At 41.0% G+C, this 26849-nt stretch overlaps 2 protein-coding genes across 9 annotated transcripts in view; both read left to right on the top strand.

The window, feature by feature from the left end:
* Positions 1 to 15466, top strand: part of LOC142057843 (arylsulfatase D-like) — a 21146-nt gene extending 5680 nt beyond the window's left edge. For 5 of the 7 annotated variants that reach the window (XM_075094676.1, XM_075094694.1, XM_075094686.1 and 2 more), the window contains 9 exons: positions 246 to 395; positions 1680 to 1801; positions 2991 to 3113; positions 3821 to 4244; positions 5165 to 5301; positions 5512 to 5646; positions 7507 to 7669; positions 8313 to 8434; positions 8882 to 10018. In XM_075094676.1, coding sequence (XP_074950777.1) covers positions 246 to 395; positions 1680 to 1801; positions 2991 to 3113; positions 3821 to 4244; positions 5165 to 5301; positions 5512 to 5646; positions 7507 to 7669; positions 8313 to 8434; positions 8882 to 9249 — 1744 coding nt within the window. In that variant the 3' untranslated portion in view covers positions 9250 to 10018. Of the gene's footprint in view, positions 1 to 245; positions 396 to 1679; positions 1802 to 2990; positions 3114 to 3820; positions 4245 to 5164; positions 5302 to 5511; positions 5647 to 7506; positions 7670 to 8312; positions 8435 to 8881; positions 10019 to 15395 lie in introns of those variants that run through there. The other 2 variants (XM_075094710.1, XM_075094705.1) reach the window with 2 other exon arrangements.
* LOC142057866 (arylsulfatase D-like) overlaps positions 15390 to 26849 on the top strand; it is a 25510-nt gene continuing 14050 nt past the window's right edge. For both annotated transcript variants that reach the window (XM_075094724.1, XM_075094734.1), the window contains exons 1-7: positions 15390 to 15465; positions 16427 to 16567; positions 17283 to 17404; positions 18314 to 18436; positions 19935 to 20358; positions 21427 to 21563; positions 22365 to 22499. In XM_075094724.1, coding sequence (XP_074950825.1) covers positions 15413 to 15465; positions 16427 to 16567; positions 17283 to 17404; positions 18314 to 18436; positions 19935 to 20358; positions 21427 to 21563; positions 22365 to 22499 — 1135 coding nt within the window. In that variant the 5' untranslated portion in view covers positions 15390 to 15412. The remainder of the gene's footprint in view (positions 15466 to 16426; positions 16568 to 17282; positions 17405 to 18313; positions 18437 to 19934; positions 20359 to 21426; positions 21564 to 22364; positions 22500 to 26849) is intronic.

The following is a 26849-nucleotide window of genomic DNA, read 5'->3' as shown; positions in this document are numbered from 1 at the left end:
TATAGAAAGGCTACCGCAGCCTCTCTGACTAGAGTGATCTAGGTGGTAGAGAAGGAAGAAATGGAACAAGTAGAACTCTGTCCTCTGTCAGTGGGAGAAAGGATGTCACTGAAAGCGGAGCTGAGAAACAAAGTTTCCCACTATTTTGGGTTTTATGCTTCAGCTCTGCTGCCAGAGGGCTCCCATCGATGACTCTTCAACCCTTACAAGTCCCATAAGTAAAAAGTTATTTTGTTGTGTTTCAGGAGGTACCTCCTAATGGCACTGCCTTCATATTTATTCTGGAACATGTTTGGTTTGACTGCAGCTATGGAATCTAAACCCAATATACTTCTCTTTCTGGCTGACGATCTTGGCATCGGAGATATAGGATGTTATGGGAACAATAGTATAAGGTAAAAGATCTCTCAGTACAATATGTTTAACACTATAGAACACCTATCCTGGGTAATTAAGCCTAACTATAAAATAAAAAATATTCTTAATCTCTTAATCCAAGGCCCTAGTAAATGTATATTTAAGTACTTGTATATATGCACATTGGCTTGGGACCCAAGTAAACAGTGTGCAGTGAAAGGAGAAAAAAAAACAAAACCCATATTTTCATTTTGGTTTTTAGGTTCTTTCTGGGAATTCCTTCCACCCCCTCCTCCATGTGCTAACTGTCCAGTCACTTGTTGTAGTATTCCAGTTACTGTTTTCTCTCCTTCTCATGTATCAATTTCTTTATTCCTTTTCATGCATAGTTGAGCCTTACTCTATCCACCCAGTGCTTTTCCAGAATCCCTCTTCTGCTTGCTTGCCATCTCCTCCAAAACACTCCAATCCAAATTAGGTGGACTGTCCCACATAATTTATTACGTGATTATTTGGCTTCAAAAATAGTGATAACATTCCTTCAAAAGTAAAAAGGCAAAGCAGAACTGAATGGGCATTGAGCACGCATCTTACAAGCCTCAACTAACATCCTCCAAGTGGGGAGCAGACATTTGTTGGCATGTGCTGGGTGCATCTCCCTCACGTGATACTGGTGGGGTTGCGCAGAAAAATGTGCTTATGGACCTCTGTTGTCATCCTCTGCCGGCGGTTAGGATGAGTCTCTTCCATTCTTCATGGTGTTGTAGTCCATTCTGCTAGGAGAGCTAGGCTCCCATACAAATGTAACTATGTAGAGATATCACCATATTATGAAGTAAATAGCACATGTTTAAAATGTGGAACAGTAGTCTTGGTTCCAAGAGCTCCAGACGCCCTGGGATATTCTCTGGTTCAATGAACTCTGAAACTTAGGGTCCAAGTGTGCTGGCAGAAGTGATCTCTTGGAAGTAGTGGAACAGAAGAATATCAGCCTTTCTTAGATAGGTCTTTCCATTTCAGTTTTATTTTCAAACTAAACAGTACCAACAATGCCTAGGTTTCTTTTCAGTGTTGCCAAATGCATTCTGTGGCTGTGTCCCTGGATTTTCCATTGGCTATAACCCACTTCACCCGTTGTTACTGTATCAGTCCTGGAGTACATAAAGAAGAGGTTTGGGGTTTTTGGTTGGTGTGGGTTTTTTATTTGGGTTTGTGTGTGTTTGTTTGTTAGGAATTGTTCAAAGGCTCTAGTTCTTCTTGGCAATTTATTAAAATAAGTGTCAGATTATGTTGCTTCTATTAAACTTGAAACTCTTTTTTAGGACCCCGAACATTGACCGCTTGGCAAGAGAAGGAGTGAAACTTACTCAGCACATCGCTGCAGCTCCACTTTGCACGCCAAGCAGAGCAGCTTTCCTCACTGGCAGATACCCCATTAGATCAGGTTGGGCCCATTCCGAATTATAGATTTCTGTGTATGGTGCTGAGGTACTACAATGGCTGATAAGTATTGGAACAGGAGAATTCACAGAATGGTTTGGCTTGGGAGGGACCTTTAGAGGTCATCTAGTCCAACCCCCCTGAAATGAGGAGGGACATCTTCAACTAGACCAGGTTGCTCAGAGCCCCGTCCAGCCTGACCTTGAAAGTTTCCAGGGATTGGGCATCTGCCACCTCTCTGGGCAACCTGTGCCAGTGTTTCACCACCCTCATTGTAAAGAACTTTTTCCTTATATCCAGTCTAAATCTACCCTCCTTTAGTTTAAAACCATTCAGCTATTTCCTCAACCTGAGATAGAAGATACACTTGCTAGAGACTCAAACTTTCTATAAGTAACTTCTGAATGGGAACCACTGCCTCACCAGCTGACAGATCTTTAGCCTGACTTTATAGGATGCAAGAGTTCTATATGATAAAAATAGACAGGTATGGAGAAATGCCAACAGCAGTAATATCTGTCACTTCCTTACTGCAACACAGCCTAGGGCAAACTGATGGAATTCCTCCTGATGGTGATGGTTAGAGGATAAGGGCTTGAAACAGGGTTCCCAAGAGAAATGGACGAGTTCATTGCCAACAAGTGCAGAAAGTCACAAAACTTCTGTGAAAAATAGTTTCATCCATTCCTCACCTACCTAAGTTGCTTTATGGAGGACTTCAAAGATATCCAACTCTCCCTAGGTGCTAAATAGGAAAATTAGATGCCTTCTTTGAGAGCTAAGTGCAAAATCAGTTTGCATTGGGTGAACTGTAGCTCCCCTAATGTGATGCAACATCTCCCTGAGGTAGGGAAATGCAACAGTTTGCTCTCATTTCAGATGAAGAGCAGAGAGACTAAATTATCACAGTTACTCAGAAAGGCAGAAAATAAAACATAGTATATACTGTCACCAGTGATTTGTTTCATTGATGTAAAACTGGTGCCAACCAGTATTTGTCTTGAAATATAACTCTTGACTGCCTGAAGTACTTAGACTGATGTGACTGTCTTCAAGATATGCTTGGTTTAATGTCTTGTGAGGAACTCTGCTGGCTTCAGGTTGAGCTCCTGACATGGAGGTTGGAGGGAGCAGCCTAATCTGATGGCAGAAAGTGAAAAGCCCACAGAAATGACTGCAGCTGTTTCTGCCAGGGATGGTGTCCAGCAACAGGTACCGAGCACTGCAGTGGAATGCTGGCTCAGGAGGGCTCCCTGCTAATGAAACTACTTTTGCCAGGCTGCTGCAGCAACAAGGCTATACCACTGGACTGATAGGTAAGGGGAAATGTTTCAGCATGACCTTGGAGAAAGAACTAGTTATATGAAAGGAATTTAGGGATTGTATTTGCCCCAAATGATCGTTAGTCACAGATATGAATCCTCTTCAAAAGTTTGAGGGGTAAAAAAACCTCTTATTTGCAAGACAACTGAAAATACTGCAGTCTAAAGAGTTTTAAGACAATGTTAATGCCTGTACAGGGCATCCAAAATGGGAAGAATGGAAAACTGTCCCATGATTATAACGAGTGAGCATTTATTTTACTTGGCCTAAGATTTTTCAAAGGTTGGCCCTCTGTGGGGGTTTTGTTAATGTAGAGATTTTTCCAAACAAAACAGTTTCTTTAAGTATTTCCTCTGCCTTTAGGAGGCAAGAGGCAGAGAAACAAAAGAGCCAGCTGTGCCAAATTCATTGTCATCTCCAAGTGCTGGAAATTGATGTGGCTGCATTGAATTACAAGCTAATAAACTGTAGTCTTCCTCTCTGAGTCTGTAATTACTGAGCAATAACATAACCCAACAAACCTCAGGGTCAGCACTGGTTTCACCCAGCATCCTTGTGCACAAGGAGAATGCATCGATACTATGTTGAAAAACGGAGCGACTCCCATAATTCCCAAGCAAATGCTGATGGTGCTACCTTGGGCTCCTTTTGAGTCGTCTACCTCAATGTTCTAATTTCTTCCATGCTTTAAAACCTTCAGGAAAGTGGCATCAAGGTGTAAATTGTGAATCCTTCAATGATCATTGTCATCATCCTCTAAATCATGGGTTTGACTACTTTTATGGTATGCCTTTCACACTTCTAAACAACTGTCAAGAAAACAAACCTCCGGAGCTGGACGTAGCCCTTCAAGCTAAGCTTTGGCTTTGCAGTCAGATAATTACCCTTGCTGTGATCACTCTCGCTGCTGGAAAACTCATTGGTTTGATTTCCATCCGCTGGAAGATAATTGCCTGTTTTGCTTTGGCGGGCAGCCTTTTCTTCATTGCTTGGTACTCCAGTTATGGCTTCGTGCAGTATTGGAACTGTATCCTGATGAGGAACCACGATGTCACTGAGCAGCCAATGAGGTTAGAGAGGACTGCTTCCCTCATGCTGAAGGAGGCAGTGTCATTTATCAAAAGGTAAATGGTTGTCTGTAGCTTTCTTTAAAGGGGCCAGGGTGTTCTGGGTACTTGGATTAGGGCATTTTTCTCCAGTAACTATAGCTGTATCATGATAACTGCTTTGAAACTCGTACCCAAGTTCTCTATTTAGAAATCCAATCCACTTAAATTTTAATTGCAACTGTCTCACATTGGAAGCTACAGTAAATGAAATGGATTTTAACCAAACAATACGTAACCATCTCACTACGCCCTGTAATCTGCAATTACTATATTTGCTCCCAGATTAACAAGATCATTTTTACACTTCACTCTACAAGATTTATTTGTGCTCTTTTTCATAAACTCTACAAAACACCCAGGTAAAATGCGAGTGATGCACAAAATTATTTCGTGTGAAAATCTCAACACACTTAAATCTATTTTTATGGATTGAGAAGGAAGCCAAGTAAGATCATTCATCTTTCCAGATTCAAGTTCTGCCTGCACAGCCTTCTACAATATTTCTGTGTGTCAAGTGTCTTTCTGTGAAACAGGGAAAGTAACTATTCTTTTCTTAAAATTTGTGAAAACAAATATACTGAAATTTGTAAGTGGCCATCTTAGAAAAGCCACAAATATTAAAGTAAATATGAGCCTGTATCCAATTGCATTCAATTAAAAAGGCATCAGAATTCACCACCTAATTAATTTAAGCACTGTGAACATGCTCTGCCTGTTTACACATTAGGATTTTAAAACTATCTGGCTGAAAAGGATCTTTCTTGACTACATTTCATGCAAAAAGAAAACGGTCAACTGTGGCCAATGGGGATGCACTAGATGTGGGTACAGCCTAGACCCAATGTGTGTGTGCCTGTGCATGGATGAATATGAAACCTTTGAAAATATTCTAAACACACCACAAAAATTATTTTTATTTTTTGTTTGTTTTTAAGAAACAGGCATGGACCATTCCTCCTCTTTGTTTCCTTTTTACATGTTCACACCCCCCTCTTTACCACAGCAAAATTTCTTGGGAAGAGCCGTCATGGTTTATATGGAGACAATGTAGAAGAAATGGACTGGATGGTGGGTAAGTATTCTTCATGAAGGATTTGCTTCAGACATATACACTTGTGTATTTTAAAGCAGGAAAATGAATAAGGCCAAAACACCTACAGAAATCTAAGCTATTAAAAACTTTTTATAGGGTATTGCAAAAGATTATTATTAAAACATAAATGTAGCTTGATCTTTCTAATTGGTTAATAGGAACCTTGCTGTCTCTCTTCTTAAATTTAAGGCAAAATTCTGGATTTGCTTGACAAAGAAGATTTGAAAAATTACACATTCACATACTTTGCCTCTGATCATGGAGGACACTTGGAGGCTCAGGACGGATCTGCCCAGCTAGGTGGCTGGAATGGCATTTATAAAGGTAGGAAAAACACTATGACTTTACATGAATGTCACAATCAGAAATATAACGAACTTGCCTGGCTAAAGCTATCAAGTCTGGAATGAGTTGCTTTTTTATCTTCAAATATAGGTGACATACAGAGGTGCCCTAATCTTAAAGTTACCGTTTCTTTCAGTAAAGTGCAAGCATTATTACACATCTCCTTGACAAAGGTATTGTCTCGCTTGATACCTGCAAATTAGTTGGTGTTCTCAAGTAAAAGGCACTGGAAAAAATGTGATAGTTTTCTATATTGAATTCTCTCTCTCCTCCCTCCATCCCACCCCAATGCGTTCCCCCCACTTTCTCTCCACAATAGGACTGTTTCCTGATTTGCTTATTTCTTTTTCTCATTATGTTCCATAAATCATTGCTGCCTAGCTAATCAATACAGAATAGGGTAAGGGCACATTGTGTCATGACTTGCTGCTACAATTTATTCCCCATATGCTTTTATACTCCACCCAGAATCAGTGATTGTAATAAAATCCAAATGTCCTTGGTGGTCTAAGAGGATCTCACTCTCTACCTCCTGCTCGTCCCTTTCTGCTGTGAAGCATTCTTCAACCTCCTGAGCAGTGCACTGGCTTTTTCAAGCCAAAAGAATATGCATTCATTGCATTTCCTCCCATCTACCCCAACATCCCTGTGTCATCAGACTACCTCGTCCCATGACCTGTCATGAACATGTGACAATATGCGTCAGGGCCTAGGCTCTGTTATCACCAATGAACCGTCCACCCCTCGCCCAAGCTTTTGATATTTTTATTTTCCTAAAAGAGGTTTCTTCCATTTCAGAACCTTCTTGAGCTGCTCCACGGGGCACAGCAGAGGTCAAAGACATGGAACTTTGGCTCCCATGAGGTGGACACTCTGCTGCTGAGCAATGGAGCTTGTTGGCCCTTATGGAGGGGAAGGGCTTTCAGTTACTCTGTTCATCTCACTCCCTGCTTTTGCTTGAGGAATTGCTTCTCTTTGTGGATGATGAGACTGATTCATAAGCTTGACAGGATCTAACAAAGACAATGTTTTTTTTTCATATTGATTATGTGAATTAAAAGAGGTTTCTGCTTTGGGAGTTAGGTAAATACTCTCTTCATACACCCAGCATCAGGATGCTTTATTAGGTTGGTTTCTGTTAGTAGCAAGTTGAGAAAAGATGTTTTCCTGTCATGTGAAGTAAAGCATATATAGTGTAATTTCATAGGTTCAGGTTTTTTGCTTCTGAGGTGAGATGTTGCATTAAGCATTGGGAGAGTTAGGTCCAAATCTTGATTTCAAAAAAAGGAAGATATGCATAAGGCGTATGGAAATATAAGTGTTAAGGACACATACTTTGAAGGGAATCCATGGCTATAAAGAGAATAAAAAATTTGTTAGCTTTTTATTAAAATAGGATACTAATTCATAAGTCTCGTGTAGGTTTAAAGAAGATAATATCAAGTATTTCTTCAGCCTTGTGAGTTCTTCCAATTTCCAGTTCCTCCTCTGTTCTTTTGCTAGGAAGCTCTTCAATAACACAGGTGAATGCAGGCAACCTGCGAAATGGAGGATAACAGAAGGTTGAAGCTGTTTTATTTTTGCTGAACACAGGTTTTCAAAGGTAGATTTATTATTCCTACCCTCACCTGTGGTCAAAGTCTTTCTAGATTTGGATGTGTTATATGTGACATTTTGAGGCCTTCTAAAGTATGTGAATTCCAATGCAAATGAAGAGCCGAATTTATTGGATAAGCAGTGTATTACTGCATCTTTTTTCTGTACATTCAAATGCAACGAGCCAATGAAGAGGTGTGTGTTTGCCTCTGAAATGCCATATGTTGATTCATTTCACTGCAGGTGGAAAAGGCATGGGAGGCTGGGAAGGAGGCATCCGTGTGCCAGGAATACTTAGGTGGCCAGGAGTTTTACCTGCAGGCACAGTTATTGATGAACCTACGAGTCTTATGGATATTTATCCCACAGTTGTTCATCTGGCTGGAGGAACATTGCCACAGGACAGGTATGGAGATGTTTCTAATAGGAGAGTTAACTACTAACACTTTACTGTGCTTCTTATCATCCTTAGAGATCCCATAATATTGCTTAGCCTTAAGCCTGGTCTGAGATTTTAAACTAATGAGCAAACTATTCCAGATATGCCCACAGGTGTACTCGTGGCCAGAGGAGTTGTTCCTGCCAAAGACCAGGCGCTAGTTCCAAACCCAGATTCAGCCTCATTCAAGAAAGAATTGGTGGCTGAGGCTGTTTTGGTACAAACTGAGTTGACTTATGGACGCTTACAAATACCTCCTAAAGTCATTAAACCCATCCTTGATTAACAGATTTCTTTAAGCTCCTTTGAAAATTATTAAACAATTATGATATTGGTATTGATTTCCTAAATTAATTACTTTTTTCCACTAGACCAAGCTCTAAATATTGTTTACATATTGCTAAATGGAATGAGTTGACCCAGCTATTAAAAAAAAATAATAATCTAGGGATTGAATTATTGGCTTGGAAGTCTGCAGACTCCTCTCAATCTATGACCAAGTTATTTTGTATGCTGTCTCAAGCACTGACGCAGCCAACGCACAGTGATAAGTATGCAGTTTGCTGTCAGGTTTGCCCCTGCCTAAATACGCTTGTCCACATTACATCAGGGTGATTGATGGACGAAATTTGATGCCTTTACTGAGAGGAAGAGCTCAAAAGTCAGAGCACGAGTTCCTGTTCCACTATTGTGGGTCCTACTTGCATGCAGTGCGGTGGCACCAAAAGGACAGTAAGTGTAAAAGTTTGTTCCATGGTAACTGCAACACATGAGTTTTCTCCTCTTGATAGTCATCTTGCTAATTGACAAATTTATTGCATGATGGGTGTTCATCACTACTGATCTCTGAGATTCTTGAAGCTGTTGTGCATGATTTACCAGTGACTCTGGGTAGCTGGACGCGTCTTACAGCAAGTAAATATTTGTAAGTAACAAACCTATGGGGTAGGAACACAGGCTGTCCACTGCTACACTGGAATTTAAATATGGTTTTCTTCGTATTTCTAGTGTTTTCCATCTTCAAATCAGTACTCCACACAGAATCTGATTTGTGCTGATAGGGGTGCCAGGGTGTCTGAGAAGATGTCTCCTTAGTAAACAGCTGTACTATTGTTTGAAGGCACTTTCCATTTTCCTTTATTGTCTTGTTGTTGTGCCATAAGATTTCTTTCCTGCCAGGTGGAGCCATCTGGAAGGCTCATTATGTGACCCCAGTCTTTCATCCACCTGGGGCTGGGGCTTGTTACGGAAAAGGAATTTGCCCATGTTTTGGGGAAGGTGTGACCCATCATGAGCCTCCGTTGCTGTTTGATCTCTCGCGAGACCCTTCAGAAGCCAAACCTCTGTCAGCCGACACCGAGCCCCTCTTTGACACTGTCATAAGGAGGATTGGAAGAGCCATAGAAGAGCATCGCAGGACACTGACTCCAGCCCCCGAGCAGCTCTCCTTGTACAATGTTGTGTGGAAGCCGTGGCTGCAGCCCTGCTGTGGGACGTTCCCGTTCTGTTGGTGTGATAAGGAAGGTGAAAGCACACAAAGTATGTGAGATGGATGTCTACCAACATGTCCTGTGGCACTGAGTCCTCTGCTGACAAAGCTTTTGGAAAATAACTGTGTCCTTTCTCTCTCTGAGAAGAAAACTGGGTGAAAATAAAGAAAAGGAAAGTTGATCAGAGATTTTTTTCCCCCTTCATTCTTCACCACTATCCAAAAGTCTAAGGAAATCCTGTCTGGTGTGGTAAAAGTCTTGAATGGAGACTGGTTTTGCAGATTTACGTGTAAGAGACGGCTGTAGTGGTATATGCGTAAATTCTGCCTAATTTATGCCCGCTCAGGGAAGACAGTTGGAGAACTCTGCAGAAAGCCTAGTGTATGGAGCTGAGCAGGCAGCAGTAAGAAAGACTAGACTTACACAGAACTCTAGATGTTCATAGTTGTGCCCCTACAGTGCACAAATTATAGTCATACTCTATCCAAACATAATAGTTGCTTCCTGTACTTCTATGTTACCTCTGCAGTAATCTTGTTGAGATGTTGAGCAACACTTGACACACAGTGAATCTGCTTTAGTGAAGGATCGGCCTCAAGGTGTGCATAGCTTTTTGAACAGATCTGCAGCTTTAGCTGGGTAACAATAACATATATCACAAACAGTACAAGTACAAAAAGTTTAAGTCCAGCACAACTCTGCAACATTTACAAAAGAGAGAGAACCATTTTGCTCTTCAGAAAGAGGTCCTGGTACATACTAACTTGGCAAAAAGCAATTTTGTTGACCATAAGATACAAATAAAAAATGTTTTGCGTTAATAGCATGCACTTTTTCAATGTCAGTTCCGGAAAAACAAGGTTCATTTGAAAGTTGTATTGGAATTAATGCTCAAAAATATTTGGTAGCAGTATACATACGTTTAAAAACTACAAATTCTAAAAAAGGGTCTTGGCAATACTAGTTAAAAAAACCCCAAACACCAGTGTCCCCCTCCAAGGGAGGGGCGAGGGTGGGGAACCCAAACAAAACAAAAATCCGGCAGTGGTGTGACCCTAGCCAGACTTTCTAAGGAGACGTGACTTTGCACTGAAATTTGTAGTGATATTGCAGAGGTTTTACGGCTTTGAGTTGTATTAACAACTGGGTTTTTTGCAAGATTGGATGAAGTCAGAGTTTATTATAAGCATGCTGCTAGAACCCTAAAGGACTTGCGGGCTGAATTGAGTAAATGAAAACAGATTAGTTTGGGTTTTGTTGTTGTCATCCTGTGTCGTTGTTGTCACTGTGTCCCATCCCTGCCCCAGGAATTATCCCTGCAAATGTTTTACTTGCGCAGCTAGTTTAGGTGATTAACAATTTTCTTTTTACCTCTTAGTCTTTTTTCATAAGTGTGACATACGAACAGAAATCTGTACAATTGTTTCTGTCATTTGAATATTTATATTCTTCACTACCGTTAATTCACTTGTCAAAGGCAGAAGGGACTACACGAATGCCAGTGTTTGCTTTTAGTACTCAGACGTGCAAAAAGCCACATAGAAAGCAGCAGTATAAAGCATGCAATGACTCAAAAACTGAAATTTTGCTGGCAGAGAATTTGCCTGTATGTAGCCGTGAGTTAGCAGCAGCTTCCTGTGCTCAGGTGCAGTGAAAAACTGGTTAGCTGAAGAGGAGGAAATACTGTCTAAGCTTCATCGTTACAAAGCTTTTTTTTTTTTTTTTTTTTTTTAGAAAAAAGAAAAAGTTTTGGTTTAAAGCTTAATTCTGCTGAAGACAATAAGTAATCACAGCAGTTATCCCTGTATTGGGTCACTAATGTCACTAATGTCATGAGGAAGAGGATGCAAGGTCTGTGCTAGCAGAATGCCTCCTCTACTTCCAGATAGCATTTTGTTATCAGGGAAAAATTTAAAGGGGGGGGGGGGGGGGGTTGGGGTTTGTTTTGGTTTTCTTAAGGCGTGCCAGCAGCAGCATGGGCACATCTTCGGTAGGGATCACATGGTGAGAAAGATGTAAACAGTCTAGAAAGGCTGAAAGAAAAGTTTAGTCATAACTTGGACTAAAGACAGGTGGAAAGTAATGCTTATGTTATTGGCAACTATTAAAGATCCATCTTTCCCAAGGCACGATGAAATTTTTGAGAAACAGAATTTTTCAGGAAAAAGTAATTGTACAAAACAAGTAGCATAGTCAAATAGGTATGAGTAAAAGTAGCCCAATTTGTAAACTGATAAAAATAACTGAGTATAATCATAAATGCAAGGAGGTCAACAAATAAAAGACTGCTTCCAACCACGATTATCCCTGCCATGTGTTATACAAACCTGGTAGTTTGAGCCGCTTCATTTTTCCACCTCACTGACTCCTACCGACTTCTTTAGATCACAGTGTTAAATTCAGCATTCACTGTATTCAACTGAAATGTCAACAAATACGTGAGAGCTCCTCTAAGTAATAGCTTAAGACTTTTAGAAGCATAAAGTGTATTATAACAGAGTTACGTTCTGAAAGAAGTGTGAGTGGGGGGGAATACTGAACTTCCAGTTCTTGGTGGTGGGTCAAGAAAGTGCAATTAATATCTTCAGCACAGGTAAGTCCACCTTTCCTGAAAATGCAACAAAGAAGAAAAGAGAACGTGACAGAAGGGGGAGGACAAGTTAGTCCTGTTATCCTGCCTGGAAGGCTGGAAAAGTAGGTGGGAGAAAGAAAACCCTGGGGGCTGTGAGTGGTGCATCATATTTATACCATCTCTTTTGAGGGACTGAAATAGAGAGTGATGAGCTCTATACAGATCTGCACAGAATTAACTGGACAGGGAATCTAGCAAAGGCAGTAGCCACATTGTGCCAGTATTTCAAGAATAAGGACTTTGTACTGTGCCTGGAATTCATGCAAAACCTGCACGGCAGTTCCAGTTCGCTGGTGGTTGCTGGCAGGGATCCCAGGCGGTTTCTGTGCTGGAGAGTGGGGGAAGGGAGAGTAAGAGGAAAAAGAGCAAGTCCCAGCCGGCTTCCTCCCATACACGTCTTAGAGGATCAGGACTGCTCAGCTCACCAAGGAGCAAGAGGGATTTCAGAGCAAGAATAACTGAGACAAGGGTTTGTTTCCCACATTCTTAAAAGGGGTTGGCCGTTTTTACTAGTCTTGATCGTTTATTGTGACATACTGATGTACCGAGGGAATGAATTACTGTCTGATGGTTTTTTGGATTTCTGTAACTCTGCTGATTTCTAGAGGCTGATATTAGATTTGGGGATTAGTAGGATTTTTTTTCGTTTAACAGCTAAGGAAACTAGACAAAGCCCTCAGGCCCAGTACAGGGTTCATGACACTCCTAGCGATGTCAGTGAGAGGTCTGCTTTCAGAAGGAATCAGCCCCTAATAGAAAAAGGTGAAAACACATATTTAAATTGTTGTGGGTTTGGGTTTGGGGTTTTTTTGGTGGTTTGGGGTTTTGTTTGTTAGTTTTACAAGTTTGATGTTTCTTCTTGTCCTTTAATAAGGTTAGTGTTCCTAAAATGGCTTGCAGTGAATCAGGAAGCACTAATTTTAATCATGCGACTGCTATTAATAGTCAAATATCTTTTAATACCACCACTGCACCTCCCTGGTTTGAAATTTACAGCTTTCCTGAGGGACTGTACAAAGTCTCTAAGTAACAACGTGCCTGCCAACACCAGTTGGCTGTGCTACATGAATCTGTGGGGAGAAAGCGGAAGGTATCAGAGCTGTTGTACTAGCTTGGAAAGCTTACCAATGCCCACGGGGAATCAAGGGATTTCTTAGATGTCCGGTTCTGTCTGGTTCCTTTGCTCTACTGCAGCTCACAGGGGCTGTGATGACCCTCAGCTACTCAGCATAGGCTGAGAACATTTTCAATACAATAGTTTTGGCTTAGTCGTGTACCTCAAGCCCTTTAAAAGCAGCACTGCCTGCCAGTTGCTGGGAAGGCAGAGCTCTGCCTCCATTGTTAAAGCACCATAAAGAGATTCCAGTTACAGGTAAGGACCAGTTCTTCCTTCTTACAGGTTAATGTCTTCAGGCAAGAGCAACATCGTCACCTCAGCTCTGTCCTATGACGCCATAGTTCATCAGGGCTTCAGGGGAACTGCTGCGGGGCTGCAATTCTGAGCACCACTACCATAAGAATGAAAGATTTAAGCTCCTTGTAGTGTGTCCTTCACTTTACGTGAATAGAGCCTGTTTTTTAAAGCATGATACTAGGCTTCTGGCATCTGCATTCACAGCAAGGTCCTGCTTCAAACATCCAATGCATTGGGTCAGAGGGATCTTGCAGCTTCCCCATTAATCTCAGACTTAGCCAGCAGGCAGGGAGGATGAGCTCTCAGTGCTGTCTTGCAGAATCTTGCCAAGAGAGAGTGGGAAGCATCATCAACTCCATGGGAAATTCCACATCTAATAGAGATCAAGCTGCTTTTTTTTTTATTTCCCATATTGTCTCAGATAGAGCCAAACAAGCACCTAGATGTTACCTGGGAAAATCATCAGTGGACGCTAGGTTCTGACTGTCTTTGTACTATTTGCCTGATCAGAATAACAGCATCTCTAATTTTGGTTTTTATCCTATGGCTCACTGTTTGAAATGCATAGGGCAGGACTATACTCTGCTCTGGCCAATTTGGCGTTATTCAGATATTTAAGGTAACAATGATGCTCTTAAGTACCAAAACGGCAGAGAAAATTTCTCTCAGAAAATGTTATTCTTTTTCCACTACAGAACATGCTGATTTTGAAAGGAAAAAAAAAAAAACAAACAACAAAAACAAAACAAACCAAACCCACATGTGTCTTTCGTTAGTCATGATGGAACTTTTCCGTTCTCTGTGTTTAGAAGTGACTTTATGTTAACAAAAACACTTTTAGTTGTTACAGAAAGTAAATATTCTTATTAGCTTGAATCTGTTCCTTAATAGAGCTGACAACATCTTTGTTCTTGTGCTAGTTTGAAATGGAAAGAAGTGTGGAAACATAGGGGTTTCACATGGATGGGATATTTCAGATCTTATCTCTTTTCGCAGTGAAGGAATAAATGTCATCTCTAATTTACTTCAGTGTGCTGCAGGAAGATGAGCATATGCTAGTCCCTGTGGAGCCAGTTTATCATGTACTTCTGCATGACTGCATAATTCCAGTGCAACAATTTCTGCAGATCCCTTAGTCTGTGGCCATGCACAAGGAAGAGGAGTGCATTTCCCAAGCCACTCTTTGTCCAAAGGGACTGGTTGTGCTCTCTGTTTCAGCAAGCATAGGAAATTGCTTCCACTCGTAAAATTTGCCTTGCCAGACAAAAATAAATGTTAAGAAACTGAAAGGTTATTTCTAGGTTTTTAAAGTCCAGGCTGAGTTCGTAGATTTGGCAGGTAGAAAAACTGGCTTGTTAAATTTATAAATGGCATTAAGCTTTGAAGTCCTTTAGGGAAATAATCATAATGATAGTTATGTTTCTGGATAGGTGTCAGTAACGTTTGGATAGAAATACCTCCTTGAATGTACTAGATGGCATCTAGACCTAAGAATGTTACAGTCCCTTCCCAAAGAATTACACTGCAAATATAACTTTCCATGATGGCTTTTCTTTGAGGAATTTTTTGTAGTTTCAAAGCTCACAGAAAGGATTAGATTATTTTCCTGACCTTAAAGATAACTTGAGGTTACGTAAAGAGTGGGATACTAGTTTTACTTACCATTAACTCCTGCCTGTAACATGGTGAAACCCTTACCTTCAGTGAACATCAGAGTTCTGTGCGTGTATTGAGTAATTGGCACCTTTAACACTTGTTTAAAGCCATGGGTATTTAGCCTTCTTGCCAAAGACTCCCAAACCCCCCTGAAGGCATTGGCAGCTGGGAACAGGCTGGATCTTGCAAAAACTGGATGCTGTGCTATCTGACCTTACCTGGCCTCAGAAGTGCCCTTTTAGCCTTGCAGCATCAGTTCAACAGGGCTCTGCAAGCACGCGTTCTGGAACATAAGGCCTGCGCGATCAAGCCCCAGTTGTTCAGTCCACCTCTGTTGTAGCCAGCCGCAGGCAGCGCCAGTATGATTGCGGTAATGCAGGACAGTTAACGACCAGCCTCACAGGCAAGATCACCAGAGCTACTGAGCTCTGATTTATTATTATTGTTGTTCTTTGTATTTATTATTTATTATTACTTATTATTATTTTCTTTTTCCACCAGAATTTACATAACCAACTATGTACCTGTTTCATACATGGGGGAGCCATGAAGTTTACCTGGGGAAACAATGGTAAGAAAAGACTGAGGGTCTTTTCTGGTTTGTACATGTTGTGCTTAAGGAAACTTAAACAGGTATCTCTCTCTCTGATTTGGGGAGTTTTCTTGTGGTTTTTTTGGAGGGTTTATTTGGTTGTTTGTTTTTTGTTTTCTCTTTTTTTTTTTAAATAATAGAAACTCATTGAGAATCTGAGAGCAGTTAATACAGGTTTAGAGCTATTGGTCTTTCAAGGCCTTTCATCCTGCTTTTATAGGACATGGAGGTTTAGGAGTATATATTATATATCACATAGTACGTTTACTATGCATTTATCACACTGGAGTATCTGTTAATGAACTAGCAGTGAGTAGATACATTCTAGCACGTGTACTTTACCTCATGTGTTTAGTAAAGTGCCTCTTGCAAACACCTTGAGCAATTAAGACATGCTGAGATATTGTTAGGGTCTTCTAGGAAGATACGCGAGGTTAAGTCCATTGCTGCAACCTTGAAGGAGCGCTTTCCCCATGGTGTGTGTAGCACTGAGTGCAGTGGATGCAACAGTCAAGGCACTGCCACCAGTACCAGCGTGCCTCCACACCAACCGCCTCCATGCTCGTGTTCCACTCATTCCAGGAGCCTTAACAGGACTGCCCTACACCCCTGTACGAGGGGTGCCTCAGGAGACTTGCAAGCATCCAACCGCTCTCTGCACTGGAAATACCTGCCGACAGCAGTGCAAATCTCAAAGAAATGCACATGCAAAATTCCTGTGCGAATTAAAAAAAAAAAAAAAAAAACCAAAACAAAACCACCAAAAAAAACCCCCCACCAAATTAGAGAACTCGAGAACTTTTGTAACTATTCAGGAGCTCCATCTGCTGGCAGTACTTGGTAGCTGTTTGCATCTGTACTGAGTCCTCATAAAACTTCAATAGCTTAAAGTCTATTGTACAATGTTTTTTTAATATTACCTCTTTACTTTGAATTTCAGGAGCTGCCTAAACATTTGGCTAATCTTATGCTTGTTTGCAAGAACCTGTGTATCAAATCCTTCAAAACCCAATATTTTACTGATACTGGCTGATGATCTTGGTATTGGAGATGTGGGTTGCTATGGCAACAACACAATAAGGTAAGACTGTGGACTATGAAATAAATTATCCCTTCCTGGTGAATTTTAGTGGAAAAGACACTGATGATGCTTAGTATTAGAAAATTCATTATTAATGGATTAGTTTATCTAGATACACGTCTTTTCAAACCATGTGAAAAATAGATGTTCTACAGTAATTCCTACTGGAGTAATAATTATACAGGGATGTTTGAGCAACTTTCTTGGACTTCTAATTTTCAGCATATAGTCAGAACATTGCAAATATGTCCATGCACTGTATTTGTCAGGCATGTGTATAATTTATAAGTTTTGACAACTCCAGGGTTGAAATATCAAGCCCTGAGATTAGCGTTTAACAGGAGCTAACAACTAATGATTGTATATATATCCTGTGTTTACTCTAACCCATTATAGTCTTGGAAACTGTGGTGTTCTGTATCTATTAATGGAATCTTTTTCACTATCCTATATGAGTGTTTGATAATGGGATAGACCTGAAATACTTCTTTTCATTTTAGTTATTAATAAAAACATATTTATCAATGGAAAAAAATTATTTATAAGGAGTCAAGGTGTCTCAAAAATTGTATAACACGGAGCTTTCCTAGTTGAGCTGTAGATAAACAGAGAGTTGTAAATTTGATGGTGATGTCCTCGACAAAACTAGGAGGAGCTGGATACAACAAAATTATGTGGAATGCATTTTTATCAAAAATGGGATTTTTCTCTTTAGGACCCCTAACCTTGATGGCCTGGCAAAGGAAGGAGTGAGACTTACTCAGCACATTGCTGCAGCTGCTGTCTGTACTCCAAGCAGAGCAGCTTTCCTGACTGGCAGATACCCCATCAGATCAGGTTGGGCCTCTCTCTAACAGTTCACTGCAGTCTGTCTAGCCGTTATTGCCATTGAAAATCCCCTTAAATAAACCATTTTAAAGACTAGTTAATCTAAGGGTTTGGGGTCCCAGTGAGATAGGCAAAAACAAAGATGACTAGATTTAGTGATTGATTTCTATGGGAAATTCCCCACATAAAGCACATTTAATGTAGGTAAATGACAATATAAAAATGGATGAAAACCCAAACAGCACAAACCACCCAGAGGTAAAAACATGAAGAAGAAAATTGCATAAACGCTGTATGTTCAGTGGTATTAAGGTTATATTAAGTAAAGTGTAATATTTTGAATATCCTGGTAAACTTCTTCATAGTGAAATGTGTCAGACTGTGAGAAAGTTCTCAACAATAATGTTTTAAAACAGATTTATTTCAACTGTGTAAATTCATGACAAAACTTCAGCCACCGCATATGGCAGGAATAACCAGTGTAGCTCATCTGGTGTGATTCTGACTTCTTAAAGGAGAAAAGTAACCATGAACTGGGAATTTCAGAAGTGTGTACCCCTGACTCCATAAGCCTTTTGTTCCATACAAAACTTGTTTTCTTCCTCCCACTTTTCTTTTTTTAACATTATATTTTGATGGAACTTTTTTGTAAGAGGTTGGCTGATGTCCAAACACAAGCACCTTGGTGCCATTTGTAGGCATCCCAGCATAGCTGAGGCATCTGCATTGGGCTAGCAGATAATGGCATGGGACTTGGAGGAGGCATCATTCTGGGTGTCAGCTGGAAAATCTAAATAGCCTATAAAAAGCCACTGGGCTTAGGTAACTGAGTCCTATTCAATAGGAAGGACAATCTGAGAAGACCGGAAATCTGAAATATGGCTTGTTTTATTTTTAAAGACTATTATTTCTCTCTAGGTATGGCATCTGGCACTGAACGGCAGGTTCTCTTTTGGAACGGGTGTTCTGGTGGGCTCCCACCAAACGAAACTACTTTTGCCAGAATACTGCACCAGCAAGGTTATACTACAGCACTTATAGGTATGAGACATAGCAACTTGCAACCTTTTGATTACTTGTTATTCAAATAAGGCTGCTTCAGTGAATTTCTTTTTTCTAAAAGATCTAGGATCAGTTAAACTAGAGTTTCTTGTATGCAATAACTTTCCAAATCAGCAGGGTTTTTAGAATGTTATCCACAAGTCCCAGTGTCAGCACAGCGTATGTGCTAAATCCAAAATGAGGATGTATCGAATATATAGATGTACACTGCAAACTGAAGTAAAAACAAAGGAAAGAATTGTTTGCCCAGTAGAGATTGCTTTAGGAGGAACCAACTGAGATATTCACTGATCTATTCAAGCAGAACAGTGTTGTGTGCCAGTTGGTACCCAGGCACCACAGTGGTCTTAATTATATCTGGTGGCTAGATTTTCTGGTACTTACACATCCTGCTTATTATCGCAGTTAAGACTCTAAAAGTGCCTTATTTTCTGCCAAAAGAAGCTCTGCCAAAAAAGCCAAAAAAGTCCTACTGACTTCAGTGGGTTTTGGATCAGAATACATGTCCAAAAAAGAAAATCCTATTAACTCTTCGCTAATTTTGTCTGAACAGTGATTAAAGGTTGTGTCTTTCAAGCACCTCTCATTTTTAAACTCTTTTTGATGTAGTCGAAGGTGTCATGCTTAATTGTAGTTACTGTGATTTTCACACCTCTGCTGGTCTCTGGCACCCTGAGGTGTCATTCAGTTGCTAAAATGAAGTGAGTCTTACTGATGTACTGACTTCACGCAAGCCTGTGCAAAGGGGTGAACTTCCCCTAGCTCACCGCAAAACTACGCTCATTTACATGAGAACAGAGCTGGCTTGCAGTTCTCAAAAGTTATTTGTCTAGCTAATAGCCCCTAAGCCCATGGTTACAGACTGTCCGTCCTTCAATGTCAGGATAATTACACTGCTCTGTAATACAACTTCATTAAGGTTCATTACCACCATATGATATATTCTGATACGTCCAACTGTACCGGATAATTGGAATGGCCTATTTCTGCTGTTCATTTTATGATGAATATAGACACACAGAGCCAATATGTACACCTTCTTCCTGAAATTTGTTCTCAGACTGTGAAGGTCAGGTAAAACTTGTGTGTAAATTAGTTAATATTTTTGCACTTAGCTGTTTCTTTTGGTACAAGGTTTTTTCCTGTTTCTCCCAGTCAGGCTACCCATTAATGAATGGCTGCTTTATCATGTGAAAAAATAAGTACCAACTGTTGCAACCCTAGTTCTTATTCAGGGACGGGTCTGAGCTGGACCATTGTCCTACATGGAATTTTAACAGATAGGTGAGGAAAACCAGCTGTTCTAGGCAGATAAAGTGCCACTGCATGATTGCTCCCTGAGAGTCTGTCCCCATTCCCCACCAGCTCCTCCCTTGGCTGCACCTTAACTGAGGAGTGCAGCCAACCTATCAGAAATACAGGTAGACACACCCAAGCGTAACCATGTTGGATTTAAGATCTTTGTTTTATATTTCAGGGAAGTGGCATATGGGTGTGAACTGCAAATCCCGCTGTGATCACTGCCACCATCCGTTAAATCATGGCTTTGATTATTTTTACGGCATGCCTTTCACCCTTTTGAATGAGTGTCAAGGCACAGATGATCCTGAACTGGCCAAGTCTTTGCAAGATACATATTGGCTTTACACACAGATGATCATCCTTGCAGTGCTTACGCTCTTTATTGGGAAACTTACCGGTTTATTCTCAGTAAAATGGAAAATAATCATATGTCTGGCCATCTGTGGTCTCCTGTACTTTATCTTCTGGTTCTCCAGCTATGGTTTCACCAAGTACTGGAACTGTATCCTGATGAGAAACCATGATATCACTGAACAGCCAATGAATCTAGAAAAAACTACTTCTAATATGCTGAAGGAGGCCATTTCATTCATTGAAAGGTAACAAACAAAAATTGTATCACGTTTTAAGGTTTTATTAAAAATAATGTGATTACTGTGTCACACACCACTAGGTTAGGCAGCTGGCATGCTGAGCTGCCCATCCTGATGCTGGCCAGTAACTTGTCTTCTGGCATCCCCCTACCTCTCAGCAGCCAGCCGCTGTCCTTTGTCTTATGCGTAGCTTGTCAGCTCCTCAGGAGAAGGAAGATGATTTTTTGTGTGTGTGTGTGTATGCTTTGTTCACCTAATACAAAAGGTGCCTGGCCAAGGACTGGGCCTTCTACCAGTAGGAACAGAAAAATTATCTTAGCCTGATGAATGGTCTGTCATGGAAAGTGTCAGATGAAGTTAGTATTTTACCAACAGGAGGGTGATAGCGAGTTTTATTTTGTTCTCCAAGGATGCCCTTCATTTACAATACCATCATTGCTGAGCAGCTTCAACTGGCATTGAACAAGCCACTAAGTCTTTAAAAGTATTCATGTGTCAAGTCTGGGCATATCCCTCAATAAGATTATACTATTTCTGTCAGGGTTTTTTTAAGGGAAATTGGTGGTAAGGTAAATCTCTTCTGTAACACTCTGAGCATAGATAATCTCAGGTTCCCAGGATATCCTGCCAGGCCTGATGCTAAAGGGATATGGTTCACCCATGGTTGCAGTGTCATATCTGCCTCTTCCGTGAGGATATCTCAGATGCTCAGTGACATCCATGTTAATTTTAAGCAAGCAAGACCTATTCTCCTTGCCTCTAAGAGTGTGTCAGTCTTTTGGCTGTAAACTTTCCTAGTTATTTATTTAATGTCCTACACGTGCCTAGTTTGGAACCAGAAGAAGAAAGAGCTCATTACTGGTTTGGTCTTGATAAAGAACCAAAATCTTCGAGGCGTGTTTTAATCTGCTTTGTCTCCCAAAACCTCAAAAATGCAAAGATGTCAAAATCAAAAATTTTTATTTTAGTCCCCAATACTAATGTTTATTAAGGTAGTCACTACCATGTCACTGCTATATTTTTGGATTGAGTGACAATTTGCAGAGAAGTTACTGTTGTTTTCTTTTATTTCAGAAACAAGCATAGACCATTTCTTCTCTTTGTTTCCCTTTTACATGTTCACACCCCTCTCATTACCACAGAGAAGTTTCAAGGAAGAAGCAGGCATGGGCTATATGGCGATAATGTAGAGGAGATGGACTGGATGGTGGGTAAGTGTGGTCTTGAGGAAAATCCTTCTTTTGTTTGAATGTGGAAAAGAAATTAAAGGGGCGGTGAAAGAACTCCCTTTTGCATACGACAAAAATCAGTGAACTTGTCTTGGATACTCAGCTCCAGAGATTGCCGTTCCATTCCCACACCTCTTTTTTTCTTTCTTAATAGGAAAGCCCAAACTTTTCTTCTGAGAATGTTCTTTTTATTTTTTAATTAACATACTTCTGTGCTGCAGTATTAAATGCAGTCAAATAATCAAATGTGCTTGGTTAATCAAAATGTGTGACATTTGTACAGAAGCTGTTCTTGCTGAATATATTTGATGAAGTAAGTGATGAGGACAAGCGATCAAAGATAAATCATATTCTGTATAAATATTTGATGCTATCAGTACTGAAAACCTTCCTTATGAAGTTAGGTTTGATTTGCACTCTGTGGAGTTTTCCTCCTGACAACAGAGGCAATCCTTGACCCAGAATTTACAGCATAAAACTGTCAGAGTATTCTGAGTAGCTCGAATAAAAGGATAATTTATTTAAATTATTTTCCAATTGGTTTTATTTTTTATTTTCCTTTTTTTATAGTCACCGCAAACAAATTTTGGACACATTCAGCAGCTTTCCATTGGGCTGTTATTATTTCTGTAATGCAGGATTACTCTTTGCAATGCTTGTGGTAGCTCATAACAGAACCCATGCAGGTAAATGGAAAGACTCAGTCTTCACTGAATTTTGAGCCAAGGCTTACAAATCTGATTGCACTCCGGACATAATGATGGTGTTTTGCTTTGTTTATAGGCAGGCTTCTGGATGTTATTGACAAAGAAGGCTTGAAGAATACCACATTCATTTATTTTGCATCTGATCATGGAGGATCCTTAGAGGCTCACAGAGGAAATGCCCAGTTGGGTGGATGGAATGGGATCTATAAAGGTAAAAGTCTGATAGTGTGTACACGCATAAGGCCTCCTTTTAAAAAGAAAATCATAAAATACATCCAGATAGACTATATTTACTAAACTGGGATGATAATCTTGGATTATAGGGTTGGAGCAAATTCAGGGTATCAGCTATTCATCTTTCAGCCCCAGAGAGGATCACTTTCACCAGAGGTACTCCTATAGACAGCTATATTGTCTAACCTGTTCTTAAAGACCTCAGTCATTTCCCAGATAATCCACTTTCCATTGCCTATGCTACTGGAGGTTTTTTCCTGGTACCTACCTTAGATTTCCTTGCTGCAGTTTAAGCAACAGATCTCACCCCATTCACCAATCTACAGAGAAGAGATTCTTCCTTTCCTCCTTGCAACAGCCTATAGGAGCAAGGTCACCATGCATTTCAGTGCTGTTATGTTCCTCCTCATGCATCCTTTCTTTTGACTCCAGTACACTTGTACCCCCTTCTAGTTCCATGTTGTCTTTAAATACTGCAAGCATACTATCTAATCCATAACCCAAAGCACTACTTGAAAATGTTGTAGCATCATAGAACATCTTGAGTTGGAAGGGACCCATAAGGATCATCGAGCCCAACTCCCTGCTCCTCGCAGGACTACCTAACACTAAACCATATGACTAAGAGCATTGTTCAGATGCTCCTTGAACTCTGACAGGCTTGGAGCCATGACCACTTCCCTGAGGAGCCTGTGCCAGTGACTAACCACTCTCTCAGTGAAGAACCTTTTCCTAAGGTCCAATCTGAACTTCCCCTGAGGCAGATGCAGAACACACTGTTTGGAGACTCTCTCAAAACAGCCCTCTGTTTTTCACAGTAGACAGTTATCTATGTCAACACTGGCAGATATCATGATGACTATTTTCTTTATATAGTCTTCCAGTTTCTCATCTGTCATATAGATGTTTCATCTAAACTCTCTTTCTATGACTGGTTTGCAACATTGACAAAAGCTCTATGGAAATGAAGACCTATGGTATCTGTTAAACCTACTCCCTCCAGACTGCCAAGCCTCAAAAAGTCACTGTGACAGCTTGGCGCTGATTGTATAATGAAGCCTGAAAACTGCTCCCATCGCTTATTTACCTACAGAAGAAGATTCGGGTGCGTTGGTCTTGCACGTTGTCTAGTAGTAACTTACTTGATAAGCCACACAAAGAATATTTGATACAGCTGGGAACTCATCCAGGAACAGACCTAAATGCTAAATTAGCCTTCAGTTCTGGATACAAAGTTTCCATACCAGAAACAGATGCAAAAAAGCCAAGAGCCTCACTTGAATAGCTCAGAACCTAACCTAGGAAATTCACTTCTGCTAGACTAACAGAAGTGTATTAGTAACATGAAGGTCCAGAGAGGGAAGGTGAATGTGATCAGACAGATTTCAGTATGAAAGGACAATGATGAAATTATGCCTGCTTAGAGAGAAGGAAAGATAGAGTATCAGTTTAGATATTAACAACAGAAAGGTATTCCCATTTATGTCCACATAGAGCAGAACAGGGGACATCCCAGTGAAACCACCTAGCAACAACTCAAAAAAGATTTTAAAATTTAGTTTAATTCATAAATACCTGTAGAACTCACTGCTGCTATTGCTAATAGGATATTAAAAATAAGAAGATAAATAAGCCATGCATATGAACAATGAGAACAGCTACTAGTGAATAACAAAGCATGAGATACCATAATCTCACCCAGCACAAAGGTTATTGCACAAGCAGCTGGACTTGCCTTGTTTATAATCCATCATGCCTCCTTGTCAGCCTTTAAAACCAAGCTCTGGGAACCTTGCTGCTCAGCTGTAACTATGAGCACACCTCCTCCATAGCAAAGCCCAGCATTACTTAGCAAAGCCAGAGGCTAGTATAAACTACCATTCAGCTGCTGATTTATTAGCTGAGCTTCAAGGTTTTTTTGCCAATTTTCCATAACGCTTTCCAGCTTTCCAGCAATGACTTGTCATTTCTGCCCTTGATAGGAGGAACAAGGGAGAGCAAAGGTCATAAACCTTTAAAGAGGGCTTTTAAACTAGGTTCGAAGGGGGAAGGGGGATGTAGCCAGGCCCACCAGAGAGGAGCCCAGGGGTGGCATGCCAGGGTTGGGGGTGAAATCGATATCCCAGCTCAAGTGCGTCTACGCCTATGTACGCAGCATGGGCACAAACAGGAGGAGCTGGAAGCCCTTGTGCAGTGGAATAGCTATGACTTAGTCATGATCACAGAGACATGGTGGGATGACTCTTACGACTGGAGTGCTGCAATGGATGGCTACAAGCTCTTCAGAAGGGATAGGCAAGGAAGGAGAGGCAGTGGGGTGGCTCTGTATGTTAGGGAGTGCTTCGATTGCATAGATCTTAGCGACTTTGACGATAATTTCGAGTGTTTATAGGTAAGGATGAGGGGGAAGGCCAAAAAGGCAGATGTCTTGCTGGGGTTCTGTTATAGACCACCCAAGCAGGATGAAGAGGTAAATGAAGTTCTAGAAGCAGCTGGAGGAAGTACCACAATCGGTTGCCCTTGTACTAGTGGGGGACTTCAATTTACCAGATGTCTGCTGGAAATACAACACAGCACAGAGGAAATTCTAGGAGGTTCTTGCAGTGTGTGGAAGACAACTTCCTGATGCATCTGGTAAGTAAGCCTATGACAGGATGTGCCTCGCTTGACCTATTCCCAAACAGAGAAGGACTGGTGGGAGATGTGGTGGTTGGAGGCTGTCTTGGGCTTAGAGACCACAATACGATTGAGTTCTCGATTCTTGGCGAAGTAAGTAGAGGGGTGTTGCGTTAATTGTGGGAGTCTGGGGAGTGGCTAGGGGGAGATCCCACTGTTGAGTCACAGGTTCAGACAGGACCCCTTTGCTTTCTAAACTCCGTCTCAGAGAGGAGTCTAGGTGCAGCTAAGCCCAGTCTTAGTCTCAGAGTTGGTCAATGGTTTATTTTCTAAGGGTTGTAGAAGTAACCACTCATCAGAGTACTTGTTGTTAGTAATTAATTTGGCAGATGCCCAGGCCGGTCATGTTCAATGAGAACGATCACTACTAGATTAACGTATAGTATGATTTATTAAAGCAACAGATACACAGGTACTTTGGATTATCAGTGATAAGACTGCTGGTTACAAGACACACAAATACTAAGAAAATTAGTAACACTGCTAGGCTACAAGTGCATTAAGCAAATATGATGCATTGAAGATTTAAAGTGAAGCTATAGAGAGGTTTCTAAGATTTTCTGGGAAAACACTTGGTATAACCAAATGTTTTAGTCTTACCCAAAGGCGTCCCAATGGGGGGGAAGAGAGGCCCAGTCAGTCAACTGGTCCCAGAAGTCAGGGTTGTACGCAATGGTATCTTCCCCAACACCCTCTTTCTCTTCACACATTTTATACTATTTTTTTATCTTTCAGGTGGAGCTTGAGTGACTCTAGTCATACATACCTCTTTTTTTGACTGGTGTAAAATTTCCTTGCTTTACTTTTAAAAGTGTAGACTAGAAGAAATTCAATGTGCATGCCCAGAGAGGGGTGGTTGCACCTTAGAGGTGGGTAACTTTTGGGATGGAGGGGTGTTTTAGTATTATAATGATATTATAATGAGCAAAGTTCACCAAAAGGACAGCATTTTGTCAAAAGTATGACTGACTTGGCCCAGAGTAGCAAATATGCAGCATACCAGCTCCAGGGTACCTCGAGTTCCCGTTTATCACAGAGCCTGGCTGTGATGCCTCCACACCACTCCACCCTCCAGACAACTCCTCTTAGGACCAGTATGCCAAGTTCTCCTGGCATTGCTGACATCTAAGGTTACTAGGGAACATCCGTGGAATGGATTCCTCACATAGTAGCTGCACTTCCCCCTGACAGCTTCTTCGATGCTGTACCTTTTCTAAAAACATAAATTTAATTTCTAAGTCACCTCCAGCGGTTATTCCACAAGGGGTCAACAGAACCACTACCGTGGAATTCCAGAGGGCAGACTTTAGCCTGTTCAGGGCACTGGTTGGGAGAGAGTCCCTTGGGAGGAAGTCCTGAAGGGCAAAGGAGTCCAGGAAGGCTGGGCTTTCTTCAATAAGGAAGTCTTGAAGGCGCAGGAGCAGGCTGTCCCCAAGTGCCGCAAGATGAACCAGCAGGGAAGACGACTGGCCTGGCTGAATAGGGAGCTTCTGCTGACACTCAGGAAAAAAAGGAGAGTCTACCGCCTTTGGACGAAGGGACAGGCAACTCAGGAAGAGTACAGAGACCTCATTAGGTCTTGCAGAGAGAAAATTAGGCAAGAAAAATCCCAGCTAGAACTCAACCTGGCCACTGCTGTAAGGGATAACAA

Source organism: Phalacrocorax aristotelis, chromosome 1 (assembly GCF_949628215.1).
Source record: "Phalacrocorax aristotelis chromosome 1, bGulAri2.1, whole genome shotgun sequence".
NCBI classification, from domain to species: domain Eukaryota; kingdom Metazoa; phylum Chordata; class Aves; order Suliformes; family Phalacrocoracidae; genus Phalacrocorax; species Phalacrocorax aristotelis.
Note: the sequence above shows the minus strand (reverse complement) of the source record. Positions and strands in the feature narration are given on the sequence as shown.